This window comes from Babylonia areolata, chromosome 25, assembly GCF_041734735.1.
Source record: "Babylonia areolata isolate BAREFJ2019XMU chromosome 25, ASM4173473v1, whole genome shotgun sequence".
NCBI classification, from domain to species: domain Eukaryota; kingdom Metazoa; phylum Mollusca; class Gastropoda; order Neogastropoda; family Buccinidae; genus Babylonia; species Babylonia areolata.
In genome coordinates, this window is record NC_134900.1 from 18,343,499 (window position 1) to 18,358,625 (window position 15,127).

The 15,127-nt window shown below is 37.1% G+C and overlaps 1 protein-coding gene across 1 annotated transcript in view; it reads left to right on the forward strand.

Annotated features, from left to right (window-relative positions):
- The first annotated feature begins 2,763 nt into the window (after window positions 1-2,763).
- Window positions 2,764-15,127, forward strand: part of LOC143299963 (guanine nucleotide-binding protein G(i) subunit alpha) — a 27,452-nt gene continuing 15,088 nt past the window's right edge. Inside the window, exons 1-3 of the mRNA XM_076613514.1 lie at window positions 2,764-3,077; window positions 8,794-8,836; window positions 10,323-10,464. Of these exons, the coding sequence (XP_076469629.1) occupies window positions 2,960-3,077; window positions 8,794-8,836; window positions 10,323-10,464 (303 nt within the window). The 5' untranslated portion in view covers window positions 2,764-2,959. The remainder of the gene's footprint in view (window positions 3,078-8,793; window positions 8,837-10,322; window positions 10,465-15,127) is intronic.

Consider the following 15,127-nt stretch of genomic DNA (forward strand, 5'->3'; position numbering starts at 1 on the left):
GGTGTCAAACTTACTCCATACCTTAGTAGCAGCTCCATGAGGTGCGCAAACTGGACTTTATTGTAGGCATCTTCAAGGTCGATTGCTACTGCTAGTGTTTCTTCTTTTCTTTGAAATCCTTCATATACCTCATATGCGAAAGCAGCTGCATTTTCCGGCCCATGTGGACTTACCTGTTCTCTAACCACTTTGATTTGAAGGGAGAATGTGCCTGTGTTCAAGATACCTGGCAAGTTTCTCCTATCATGCGTTCCATGAGCTTTCCAGCAATGTTTTGCATGGTTAGGATTCGGTAGCCGCTTACCTGACGATGGTCCTTTCCTGGTTTTGGTATGGGTTTTAAGAAGCTGTGTGTCCAGTACTCCGGCACATGTCCATTGTGGAAACTGTTTTGATACAGATTGAAAAGTTTGCTTCTGTCTTCTTCCGATAGCTCCTTGATGTCCGAGTAGCGAACTTTGTCTGGGCCAGGAGCCGATTCTTTCTTGCATTTAGCTATTGCTTCATTTAGATCATCTATTGTCAAGTCATCATCGGGTCCAGCTGCATAAGGGTTTCGTTTAACTCCTCAACATATTTCTTTTTTTTCATCGTAAGTCAGTTTCTTTGATCGCTCTGTTGTATGAAACGTTTGAGCGACGATAAAATTGCCAGAACTCTGTCAATGTTGTGTCATAACTGAGTGCCTCGCAAAACTGTTTCCACTCAGTGTCATTTTTGGCCTCTTGATCAATGACTTCAAACTGTATAGTTTTTTCTTTCATTTTTGTTTCAATATCTTTGCCCAGAGAAAGTTTTGTTCTTTCTTTTTGCCAAAGTTTGACAGCCGCATGTTTTTCTATCCAGGCTCTCTCTGTTTCGGTATTCCAGCCACCATGGGAGCTGAATGGTTTGCATCCGGTTCGGTGCCGTTCTTTTGTTTCTTCTGCGTCTTAATTTTTCGATGATGGTTGTCTCTTTGGTTTCATACTGAAATGGATCACGCGGTTTCATACAGGGTTTATCTGATATTTTCTGTTGGCTGAAAACTACCGGGAGGTGGTCAATGCCTTGGTGTAGAAGCCGGTCTCTGCATTCATTCCTGCTCTGAATTTTGGAGATGTTAGAGCGATGTCGATCACACTGTCACTGTCCCCTTGTCTTGTTCCAAGGCGAGTTGGGGATGTGATTGTTAATGGGCCCGCTAAGAAGAATTTCCCCTATCATTCCTTCAAGTGCGAGTCCTTGTGGGTTGGTGTTCCGCTCGTCCCATAACTTCGATCTTGCATTAAGGTCTCCACAGTTGATGAGCACGATGCTTTTGTGAATTCCGTCAGGTTTTTCAAGACGCACACCCTTTAGTTCACATGAGTTTCTACACCATTTCTCTAGACTTATGGTGGAAACATATTCTAAATATATTTCTGTTTAATAATTACGATGTAATAATTAATTGCAATGTTTTTAAAAGCGAATATGTGAAATGCTTTTATTTGAGAACATATGTTTATTACTCTTGTTTGATCAAGTTATCTGCGTGTGTGGGGTGGGGTGGGGGGGGGGGGTGCGGTGCGGGTGTGTGCTGATTATCTGGTTGTGGTTTTCCGCAATTCATCTTTATTCTTATCTTATCTGTCTATTATAATCAATGTGCAGTATAGTAGGCTATGTTTATAATTATATTCAAATAATGTTTCTTAATTCTTTCTGTTTTTACATTAAGAATACTAGTTATTACCTGCAGTGTGTGGATGTATGTATGAAACGATGTATGTGATATTTTTTACATTTGTATCTTCGTAATATTTGTTGGGGCTGTTGTTGGCTTTTACAGTTATGGTCCCCATGTTGTTTACTTGTCTATGTTGTGATAATGCACCTGACCAAATTTCTCCAGGTGGAGATAATAAAGTTATTCTTATCTTATCTTATCTTATCTTATCTTATCTTGTTGTGCAGGTTCCTCGGGGTGAACTGACGTAGGCATCAGTTGATGAGCACGATGCTTTTGTGAATTCCGTCAGGTTTTTCAAGACGCACACCCTTTAGTTCACATGAGTTGCTACACCATTTCTCTAGACTTATGGTGGAAACTTTGTTTTTTAGGTCCATGTTCAGTATGATTAGTTGCTACTCCTCTTCCTTCATTCCTTTGAAAGGCTGTGAAATTCTCAAAATGTATTGCCGGGTCTGTCTGCACTTGTCCTGGTCTCTTGGAGACATAAAATGTCAAAATCATAAGCCAGTTTCTCAATTGTTGAGATTCTCATTCTCGCGCTGGAGCAATTCCAACTGCCGATTCTAAAGAATTTCTTTGAACCATGACAGTCGCTCTGCTTTTGTCATTCTGCTACCTAAGCACAATCTTTTCCCACCTCTTTTGCCACGCCTGTTTCGGAGATCTGAATTTATGTCTCGTGCAATGCAGCTGATCCCCGAGGTGCACGCGAGACAGGGTTTTGTTAGTATATAGTATATGACACTGTAATATATACTCTACATTTCTTCCCCTCCACCCTTTGAGTGGCCTTCTTTACGTCTCTTGACAGGCGACGAATTGTAGAGTATATATTACAATGTTATTTAAACGAATTTACAGTTTGTCCGTCTAAGGAATGAAACTGAAAGGAAATAACTCGGAGGAAGAAATGTAGATACTGCCGAAGTTATTACGAAGAAATTTATATTTGCCAAAACCTAAACCTGAAACGTCTTTCGAAAAACGAAAGTTCAACGTAAACGTGGTGGATGCGCATGCGCGGAACATCCGGGCAATCACTTCAAAATTCATGCGGAAAAGCTGTGGCTGGTAAGAGAAAGGCTAGTCGCCGACAGCGTCCGGTTTGAACAAATCGTGATTGTGAACGGATTATTTTCTGAATGAATTGGAATATATTTCATCGTATCAGTTGGACTCTACAGTAACCCTTTTACTATCCATAGGACACATAGTTGCTTATTTTGTGGTCTTGTGGTCAAAATGGGGTGTGTTTCGAGCACGGAAGATAAAGCTGCGATGGAGAGATCGAAAGCTATCGACAAGAACCTTCGCATGGATGGTGAAAAGGCCGCACGTGAAGTGAAATTATTACTGTTGGGTAAGTGTTTGTAGATATTTTTATGTGGATTTATTTTGATTTCTTCTTAGAATATCACAAGTAGACTCGAGAAACCTTGTATTGAATGATCGTGTAATCTCTGAACACAGTCATTGTTTCCGTCCGTGTTGATCATACAGCTTGTCATTGGACTACCACATTATTTTGCGAAAGTCTGAACAAAAATACGAGAATACACTTTGACGTATTAAAACAAGGGCTGTGAACCGACATTTATCATTAAATCATACGACACAGATTCAGTTTATAGCATCATGACCCCGAATGAACCGAACGGATCTCCATGGATTCGTTTCCGTCGCAACGGTTGATGAAACTGCGTAGACTTAAGAGTGTAATTAATCAGTCTTTATTCTCCGTCAGTCCGTACTGCATGGAATATGTTTTTTTCCTATTAAAAAATAAAATGAACTGATTATTTTAAGGCATAAGTTAAGTAGTAAAGTACCTCCTAAACTTCTTCAAGTTAGAATTCACATCTCATTACTAAGTAAAATAATTGATGATGTTGGCATCACAAAAAGTGAAATAGATCCATTGTTGTATCTTCACAACAAGCTAGCAGTTTGTACATTATTCATTTCTTGATTTTCCACTTTACTGTTTTATTTGCCATCCCCCCATTTCCTTCATTTAGTTTTCTTCAGGAGGAAGTGGTTGAGCCCCCTCCCCCTCCCCACCATGTTCTTTGGCAAAATTAATAGTGTTGACTGAAGCTGCACACAGAGAAGAAAATAGACTTACTGTTAGTGTTAGTCATAATGTGTTACTGATAGTATCACAGAGCTTGTGTGTCTCTTGGCCACAATAAACTTTTATCTCATGTGAATAAGGAGTTTCTTTCATTGCCACATGTCCAGCAAAGAGACAGTTCATTAATTTATCATATTTTTACTTATTTCCATTAGTTGATGAGGTTATTTCTGGGAACAGTTTTTGAACCAGTGCATTGACCCTTCATTTTTTGGGTTTTTTTCCAGTCGTCTGCTGTCATTTTATGTTGCATTGCTTTAATAAAACAAATTTATTATTTGGTTAGTTTATCAATCTCATTACAGAGTACAGTGCACAGTTCATTGGTAGGGTTTTAATCAGGTCCTTGTACTACATATGCATGCAATGATTTCAGTAACATTAATTATTTAATATAATAAAACATGAAGTATAATTCCCTGAAAAATGCCCAGGTTCATGATAGTGGATCAAAAGAATGTAAGAAGTGCAGGTAAACAACTCTTCTGTTTTTTAGAAAGGACTTTACAGAGGGTGAAACATGCTGAAGGTTGTAATATACCAAAATTTTAGTTAACAGTGGCATATTACTCACTGCAAAGTGGGTTTTTTTTTAACTGTATCTGACACTGAAACAGTGTGTTCCCCAGTCACTGCCACTGTGTGCCAGATGATCATTTGTTTAGGGGATTTGATCAGTTGGTTAAGAAAGTTAGAGGGAAAAAAATTATATATATATATGTACATACATATATATATATAAGCAAAGGATTTTCTCAGCTTCCTGTCCACTTACCTTTTTGAGTGAAAATGACAGTGAAAATAAGAATCCCTTAGGTTTTGGTCTGGCTGTTCAGATGAGGAACTGAGTCAAAGTGATAACTTTCAGCTGTAAAATTCCCATTTGATTTAATACCATATCAAGACATGTTATTTTCAGGAAGCCCTGTGGATCAAAGATCAAGTTTATTTATTAAGTAAGATCAAGTTATTTATTAAGTTTATCTGTAATACCATCAATTAACAAGTTCAGTGCCAATATATAAGATGTCAGTCGACGTGCACAACATGCATTGATGTTCTGATTTTTTCTTCATTGGAGTTTGGTTGTTCAGTGTGACATAAACAGACTGAACAATAAGGCGTCTGATCTGTTTAAATTAGCATATCATATGTCAAGTGGAAGACCCCTTTTTTCTTATTATTATTACAAGCATTTACACCTAATCTAGAAAATAAGCCATAGGTGTATACAAATAAACACATATGTAAATATCGAAAAGGAAGAAATTGACCACGAGATACCAAACATAAAAAATTATTCACACACCCCCACTACCTCCCCCCCCACCCCCCACACTATACACATAAGCACAAAAGCACAAGCACATGCACACAAGTCATAGCACACAATCATAAATAGTACACAATCAAAAGGAAAAATAAACCAACAATTTCTGAAATTTTCAAAACTCACTCACTCACTCACTAATATAGTGATAGTCATTATAGTTCATACTGGAAAGGGATGAGCTGTTGAGAATTATTCAGGAGGGAAAAGATGGGTCTTTTGACTTGACTTAAAAGAAAGCAGCAAAGATGAGTGATGGAGAGGCTGAGGAAGTTGATTCAAAGAAAGGGGGCTTGGTATGAAAAACTGGGTTGGCCATACGTTTTGGTTTGAGCAGGGGGGGATCCTGAGCATAGGGGTGTCAGAAGAAGAGCAGAGTTGGTGTGAGGGTATGTAAGGATGAATGAGATCAGAAAGATACTGTGACCAGAAGCCTCAATGGACTTGAAACAAAGAGAGACGACTGTAAATAATTCTGTATTGTACTGGGAGCCAGTATAAAGCATGAAGGAAAGGAGAGATGTGATCAGATTTAGAAGAACGAAAGACAAGATGAGCAGCATAGTTCTGGACTTTCTGAAGCCTAGCAATGAGGTAGCTGGGTGAACCAACAAGTAGGGTCTGAGGGAATTACAATAATTCAGGCAGGACAGCACAAAGACACAGAGGAGAGTTTTTGTTGCATCTTCAGTCAGGAGATGATGTATGGATGCAATTCTGTGAATTTCAAAGTAACACAGTTTGCATATATTTGCAACATGCTGCTGATAGGAAAAAGACTGGTCGAGTATGACACCAAGATGGAAGAGGAAAGAGGAATGTAAGTGCCACTGAGGGAGACTGAGGAAGGCAGCGTCATCTTGATAGTGATTTGGTAATTTGACCACCAGGGGTGCGCTTCAAAAGGGGTTTGCCTCATAGTCATAATATGCAAAACAGACTTTTTTTGTTGTTGCTCCTTCTTCATCTGTACCATTTCATTTTCAGTGGCATTACTCCCAAGAGTTCATTCCAAGCCCGCAATAAATGGTCACACCTGGGTTCTTCTGTCACAGTCCTAGCTTTAGCTGTCCACAATTGATGTTAGGTCACCAGGAGACGACACACCAGAGGAGACCCTGCACTGCTGCAGTCACTTCAGTGGTGTTCAGTAGTGCTTATTCTGATTTAACTTACTTAGGATACCACCAACTAAGGCGTTTGTTCAGATTTACACAATTTTGCAAATTGTGCTGATGATTATGGAAATGTATTTATAATGATGGAGATGGATCTCTCCAGTTTGATGATCCGTTTGAACATGAAGTTAAATGATGACGACAGTGATGAAACTGGCAGCCCATTTGATACTGGTTCAGTCCATGTATCAATTCAGCCAGTGTTTTTTTAGGGAGTGATTGTTAGTATTACTGAGTGATGACAGAGTACATGCAGAGTAAGAGTGTTGTTGGAAGAGGGGTAGGAGGAAAGGACTGATGTAATATGATAGGTGAAATGCTGGTCAGAAGGTGCAGATGGGGGCTTGGCCATGGATATCAGTGAGTGTTCTTTCAGTAGATAATGTGGAAAATAAACAACAGCTAATAATCCACAATTTTCATGAAATGCAGGGTTGAAAATGCTCTGGGTGTCAATTGAAATCTCATCTGTGTTTTTATTTTTTCAAGTTTTGTCACTGAAGGTTGACTTGTTTTTAGAGGAGGCACAGCAGACACTTGCAACCTGGAAGGAGTGAGTGTTATCAAAGACCTTCCCCTCTGATGGAGGAAAGCTCTTAGTCTTAGCTTGACTGTTCAGTTTCTGAGAACATGATTGGCTTTTTATGTTGACTGTATTGATCCATGTTTGTCATTGTTGGGACAGTTAAATTCACTTACATTTTTGACTCACTTGTGTAAACAAAGTGAGTCTATGTTTTAACCTGGTGTTCGGTTGTCTGTGTGTGTGTGTGTGTGTGTGTGTGTGTCTGTGGTAAACTTTAACATTGACATATTCTCTGCAAATACTTTGTCAGTTGACACCAAATTAGGCATAAAAATAGGAAAAATTCAGTTCTTTCCAGTCATCTTGTTTAAAACAGTATTGCACCTCTGGGATGGGCACAAAAAAAAAAAAAAAAAAAAAAAAAAAAAATGAAACCTGATTATATGCAAACTGCATTTACTGTTATATTTTTTGTATTCTCTAAACTTGGCAGTTTGATCTGATATTCTGACACAACAACAAGAGCAGTCATTATTATCATTTTTTGTTCAAACAGGAACTTCTTTTGCTAAGCATGGAAGTTTTATTTATTTTGCAAACGTTTTTTGGTGCAGATAGTAAAAAAAGGGAAATTACTCTGTAATTAATGCTAGGGGACTTAATTTGCTTTAAACTGATCTTTCTCATCTTAAACATTACATTTTGAAATTATACTCAATACATAAAAAGCTTGTGTGTTTTACTCTCAGTGTACAGGGCTTTTTTTTTTTTTTAAGCGTGAAGCTTTATAATAACAAATACAGAACACATTTTAACGATTAGACTTTTTTTTAAAGTGTATCACAAGTGAGTCTTGAAGGCCTTGCCTCTCTTGTTACAAGAAGTTTTATATCCACACAAGTTGTGATTTGTTAACATAAACTTAAAATCTGTTTAATTTTCTTGTACGGGTGTAATCTGAAAATATGTATGCTATTTCCAGCCATGTTTTGTTTGTTTTCTTTTGGATGTCATTCTTTGGAGATGGAAATAGTCTTTATTATCTTTACTTTTAAATGCCTGAACAGTTAAGAATCAGAATAATTGGGAGAAAAGCCAAGATTCAGAATTCACATTCACTTTCCTTTACTTCAACATACTTTCTTTCTGTATAGATCTCCAATAGTTTTGGTGCTAGAATTTTTTTAAACTATTTATTACCTTAGAATCATAATTCGGTGGTGAGGGGAGTTTTTTATTTTTTATTCTAACTTTTAAAAAGATTATTTCATTCATATTCTTTTTTTGTTGTTGTTGTGCAGAATGCTCTGGCACTGAATAGATTGATAAGTTCATATATATATAAATGTAATATGCGGCTTCTGTTCAAACATGTGAGAGAGAGAGAGAGAGAGAGAGAGAGAGAGAGAGAGAGAGAGAGAGAGAGCGTGTGTGTGTGTTTTTGTGTGTGTGTTTGTGTGTGTGTGTGTGTGTGCAGTGTGTGCATGTGTGAGTATGCACAAGTTTTTATATTGATATGCACTTGTGTGTATCCTAATTTCTACTGTATCTGTGTTTGTGTATGATTTTCGATTTATGTTCGTACCTTGTTATGTACTATTCCCCCAATATTCCTTGTGACCCTGGTACACTTGGTAATAAAGACATATTCTATTCTATTCTATTATATATATATATATATATATATATATATATATATATGTACACACACACACACACACACACACACACACACACACACACATATATATACATGTGATTATATCACTCATTTTTAACATTTTTTAACTACCATCCATTTTGTTTCTGTCTGTATAGTATTGGTGTTGCTTGTTAATATTGCTAACAACAGTAACACTTGATTGTTTTTCACTCATGTATTTGTTTAGATGTTTTATTTTTTTCCAGGTGCTGGAGAATCAGGCAAGAGCACCATTGTGAAACAAATGAAGTGAGTAATTATCGCTTCTTGGTATAGAAAGAAATGCTGTTTGGAATGTTTAGAACAAAACTGGTATGGTGCCATGAAAGTGGTTTGAGGATATTTGTATTTGTATTTCTTTTTATCACAACAGATTTCTCTGTGTGAAATTTGGGCTACTCTCCCCAGGGAGAGTGCGTCGCTATACTACAGTGCCACCCATTTTTTTGTATTTTTTCCTGTGTGCAGTTTTATTTGTTTTTCCTATCGAAGTGGATTTTTCTACAGAATTTTGCCAGGAACAACCCTTTTGTTGCCGTGGGTTCTTTTACGTGCGCTAAGTGCATGCTACACTCGGGACCTCGGTTTATCATCTCATCCGAATGACTAGCGTCCAGACCACCACTCAAGATCTAGTGGAGGGGGAGAAAATACCGGCGGCTGAGACGTTATTCGAACCAGTGCGCTCAGATTCTCTCACTTCCAAGGCGGACGCATTACCTCCAGGCCATCACTCCACACATATAGATTCACCCATGACCGTGGTTTTTGCGAAAAGATATTTTCCACAGTGACGAAACAAATTTGTCAGAACTGCTATCTGTCCAGCATGTCAGTTGTCACACAATGAATGCCACATTACTACAGTTTTTAATGAGCAAATTACACTGTGTCTTAAGAAACAAAGCCTCTGCTCACAACTTTAATTCTAAGTGGTATAATATATTATTAATTTATTATGAACTTAATATTCAAATGATTTGTCTCTGACTTTATCAGTTTATGATTAAATGAGTAGTTTTTAACAGTTATGGATATGAGTATTTGATGTCTATCAGTAACACTGTTGACAATGGTATTAAATGATGTAGTGTTATTTGAAGTTGGAACAAACTTACAAAGATAGATTTTTGCTGCAAATTTTAATCATTAATGTAAGAATTGATATTGTTTGAAGTGGAGTGTTGGTCTAGTGGTAATGCGTCTGCCTAGGGTGCAAGAGAATCTGAGAGCACTGGTTCGAATCCCACAGTTGCCAGTATTTTCTCCCCCTGCTAGACCTTGAGTGGTGGTCTGAATGCTAGTCATTCAGATGAGTTGATAAACTGATATCCCATGTGCAGCGTGCACTTAGCGCATGTAAAAGAATCCACAGCAAGAAAAGGGTTGTCCCTGGCAAAATTATGTAGAAAAATCCACTCCAATAGGAAAACAAATAGAAAATTACAGACAGGAAAAAATACCCCCAAAAAATGTGTGGTGCTGTTATTGTAGCGACACGCTGTCCCTGGGGAGAGCAGCCCAAATTTCACACAGAGAAATCTGTTGTGAAAAAAACAACAACTTAATACAATACAGTTACATCCAGATTTCTGCTGTCAATGTGAGATTTGCCTTTCAGAGTTTCATGTCTGACAACAGAAGACTGAACTAATGAAAGTGAAATCAACAGTATTTTTAGTTGTTTTTTTTATGATGATCTGGTAGTAATTGGTTGTGGATTTTTTTTTTTCAGAATCATTCACGAAAAGGGATATTCACAAGATGAATGCCTACAGTATAAACCAGTTGTGTACAGTAACGCCATCCAGTCAATGATTGCAATTGTTCGTGCAATGACCTTGCTCAATATCGAGTTTGGACATCCAGACAGAGCAGTGAGTATTGGTGCTGTGGTGTTTGTGGTTGGGGGTGCTGCAGAAAGGTCATTTTAACTTTCATATGGAATGATTGATCTGCTGATTTTAATTAAGAGCCTTAATAATTTTTCTTACCAGTTGAAAAACTGATCAAAAACTAACACATGATTTATGTTTTATTTTTGTTAAAACTTTTGATCACTGAACAGTAACAAGCACTTGTGTGGGTCTGCACACTGACAATGCAAATTCATGCATGCAAGCATACGTGATCATGTGCGAACACACACATAGTGACATAGACACATACAGTGACACACACACACACACACACACACACACACACACACACACACACACACACACACACACTGATACCACATGATCATAAAAAAAACAAAAAAACAACAGATACACACAAACACATACACCTTACCTCATAACTTATTCCACAAGCCGTGAACATTCAGTGGGACTACCACATTCTAACTATCCAAAGCTATAAAAACTCATTCCTTAAAATGTAATTTGAGTCTATGACCCCTTCACTATGTGCAGCCAAACAGTGTGTGTCATAAGATACAAGGATGGTAGTACTGTGTCAGTGTATGCTGTATGACCAAATTATGTAAAGCACTTCCTAATTTTGCTCTGCAAAGCAGAAAAGTAATTTGCTAGGCAAGAATAAATGGCTCCCGTGATTTTCCTGGGTGTGGGATGATGGTAAAGTGTGCGTGGGTGTGTGACAATGAATGAAAGGAGCTAGGTACAGTGTGATCTGTTTTCTGTACAAATTTGTGTGTTTTTTTGTTTGTTTTTGTGTGTGTGTGTGTGTGTGTGTTTTGAATAAATTGATGGAAGTACATTATGTTGAAGTAACATAGTTTGTGTATACATGCATATATATATATATTGCATATCAGAAAAGTTGTTTAAGTTAGAGTATTAGTAGCATACAAACTTATTGGACAAAGAAGGAAATGATTGTACAGAATCTTATATATATATTGCATATCAGAAAAGTTGTTTAAGTTAGAGTATTAGTAGCATACAAACTTATTGGACAAAGAAGGAAATGATTGTACAGAATCTTATACCCAACTGGTTTTTTTTTGGTCAAATATGCGTTTCAGGAATGTAGTTTGGTGGTATACTTTAATACTGTTAAAAGTATTATCTTCAGTTGTTTGGGAGATGTCTATAACCGGACAAAGATAATAAGCGTGAGTTTTTCCATCTATCTGGAAATTTTCTCGTTGCTTTGTGCAGCAAAATGTGTTACTGTTAGCAATGAAAGGATTAATTTTTCAGTCAACTTTGTGGCAACACTTTGTGGATACTGTAAACTTCTGTATAGCCTGTCTTTATCAGTTTTTGCAGTCTTCAAGCACAAAAATATCTTTAATACAGTTCTTTAAATGTTGAAAATGAGAACCTGTTTTGTTCCTGACTTACTTTCTCAATGGATTCAGGTTGTCAGACTGTCACATACTGACATAGTCTTAGCAATCATGTATAGGAATGGGCCAAGTGGTAATGCGCCCGACTAAGAGTAAGAATCCTGTATCCACAGGTTTTCAAGTCCCATAATATATATTATGGACCAGGATTTGTACCTCCTCCTCCACTACAACTTAAGTGGCGGTCTGGGTGCTAGTCATTCAGATGAGTTGATAAACTGAGGTCCAGTGTGTGGCATGCAACGTGACAAAGGTTTTAGCACACTTAAAAGAATACCTGGCAGCAAAAGGGTTGTCCCTGGCAAAATACCTTTTAGTTTTATTTGCCGTTCCCATTTCTTTCAAGACAAAATTTGTCCCTATAATCCTGTGTCCTTTGTGAAATTGTAGCCACTTTTATTTGATTATTATCTTTTGTATTTTATACCTTTTTCTAAAAACCTTTACCCATGCCTCTAGTTTCTCAGATGGCTTGTGACAAGAATTTGGAAGTGTATCATCCAGTATCAAAACATCATGATAGTAACTCCTGATCCCTTGGATATTGTTGATCAGTATAAGTTCTACATGTTGGATATATATATATATATATATATATATATATATATATACTGCTTGATTGCTCTCAAGCAACCATTGTAGGCTATGCAATGCAAGAACATTTTCAGAATGCTGAAAGGTCGGATATTTTAACAAAATACAAAACATATCTCAACAAGCAATATGAATATTATTTGATTAAGGATCATTTCAAAAGAAGCAGACAGTGAGATCTATATATACTGACTAACTGAGAAACGAAGAAAGGGAGGGATAGATGTCATCAGTTTGAAGACAATTATGGCTAAACTGACTTGTATAATACTTAAGATTGAAGTGATGGAAAATAGATAATCCATAGGTTTGAAAAAACATTGATAGAAGACCAGGCAGCATACAAATTCAAAAACAGCCTGTATAGAGAACATCTCTTGTTTTCTATTCCACAACACTGTATCATGAGTGTATGTGGAGGGAGGACCTGACCAAGACAATGAACACATGAGGCATTTTACTAGTTTTAGTAATTTTCCGAGTACAGAAAAAAGAGGATTACATTGCCATTAAGCACTAGCACACCACACAGACATTCATTCACCACCAGTTCTATTTCTATATTGCCTTAGGCAAATATGTATTACTCAGGCAAAAGGAATCATCCAGCTCTCCACTGCAGGCAGGTCAGAGCTCTTGGCAAAGTAGCACAAATTGTCATGTACTTGGCAAGTGAGATAACACACTTGACCTCTGCAGACAAGGTCCTTTGCCTCTGGTCTGTGGGTCTTGTATAATTGGCGCTGCTGTACTTGGCATTTGTGGTTTTGTTTCAGTTTTGGTCTTCACTGACTCAGGGCATGGCTGATACACAAAGGCTGCAGTGCATCTGTTTGTTAGTACTGTAGGAGTGTGTGAATCTAGACTGACACAGGGTCAGGGACAGATTCAGATTCAGATGATTTATTTATTTAAGGCCACAGCCCCATATGAACAAGGGGTGATAACAGATTTTGCAAATGTCACTATAGCTGTTATCATCTTCACTACAGCTTTTGCATAATAGTAACTTAAGGAAATTAAGACAATACTGTCTCTCTTAACTTAAAAGCTCTGTATAGATACCATGCCAGATTACGCATAATACCATCATCAGGAGATGCCATCAATAAACAGAGTCTAAACAAACATGGATATTCAGAATACTTTTTTGGAATAAGTTTCAAACGCAGATCATTCAGAGCAGGACACTGCAACACAAAATGAACTTCGTCTTCAGTTGATTCCTCGCACAAGGGACACAAAGTTTCTGAATTGCATGCATTTTTATAGCGGTACCTGTGCACATTTATTCCAGAAATATCAAGTCTAAACCTTGTAAAAATAAATCACAGATGTTGGTCCATATTACTAATATTAGATAGAAGATAACTCTTTACAAAATGAGAAGTGTTAGCTCTGTACAAATCAAATCGTATCACTTGAATGAACATGTTCTTCCCAGTTTTGCAATCTACAATCTATTAAACACTGACGAAACGTTTTCAAAAACATACTCTCTTCCCCAACCTCTTGAAATGCCCACACTACCCAAAGCCAAATTCATAAAGACATATTCGTATATTTGATACCCAATTTCTTTTTTCCCCTGAGGTCTAAATCATATAACATATCATATTCACGTGGTAGTCTATCATTGTTCATTTTTAACAATTTCAACCAATAGCTGATACAACTTACAGCAGAATGGATGGGAGATATCTGTTTGTCTCCCCGTACACCAAATCATTGGGTGTTTTTATGTCAGCTCCCAGAAACTTTTTCAGTCCAAATAAGTGGACAGACTCAAATGTACAATAGCAGTCTTATCTAAACCCCACAGCTCTGAACCATACTGTACGATTGGTTGTATCTGAGTTTCAAACATTTTAATGAAAATATCTTTTGAATTATTAATCAACAAAAAGAGTTTCTTCATAACTTGTAGCAATATATTCTTCACTCTGCGAGAAAAATCACTACAAGCATCTACAAAGCTCAAACGAGTAGAGAAAATAATTCCAAGATATTTGTAAGCGTTAACAACTGGCATAACAATTCCATTGTAATCATCTTGCTGCCAAGTAACCCCCTTTTCTAAAAACAACAATATTACTTTCATCTAGATTAACATTTAACTGCAATTTAGTAGCTGAATTTTTTAAGTTATTGTGATTGTAAGCCAACAACTGTCTCTGAAACAAAAGTAATAATACAATATCATCAGCAAGTAATAGTATAAACAGTTCTATAAAATCAGTTGTAAATCTGGCACCATGTTTTCCCTGGTCTATCAATTCCAGTGCTAGTTCATTTATAAAAGAGAATAAGATAGGACTACATATATCCCCAGGGTCAGGGACAGAGAGACTCAGAGAGTCAAGCAGTGAGGAAGGCAGGCAGTAGGGTTGCTTGCACTCTCAACATTGTTATGTTACATCTCAAGCTGCAGAACAAGATGGACCCCAAAATCTCAGAAAATGATGTGTTGATAAAGATAAGGATAGGAATCATTCACATCATTTTGATTCTGTAGGAAAGTAGTCCGTGTGAATTCCAATGCATGGTTGTGTGTTGTTGTTTTTCTCGTTGAGAATATTCGAGGTTGGTCCATGGAATGTCACAATTATTACAAATTTGATTTTATA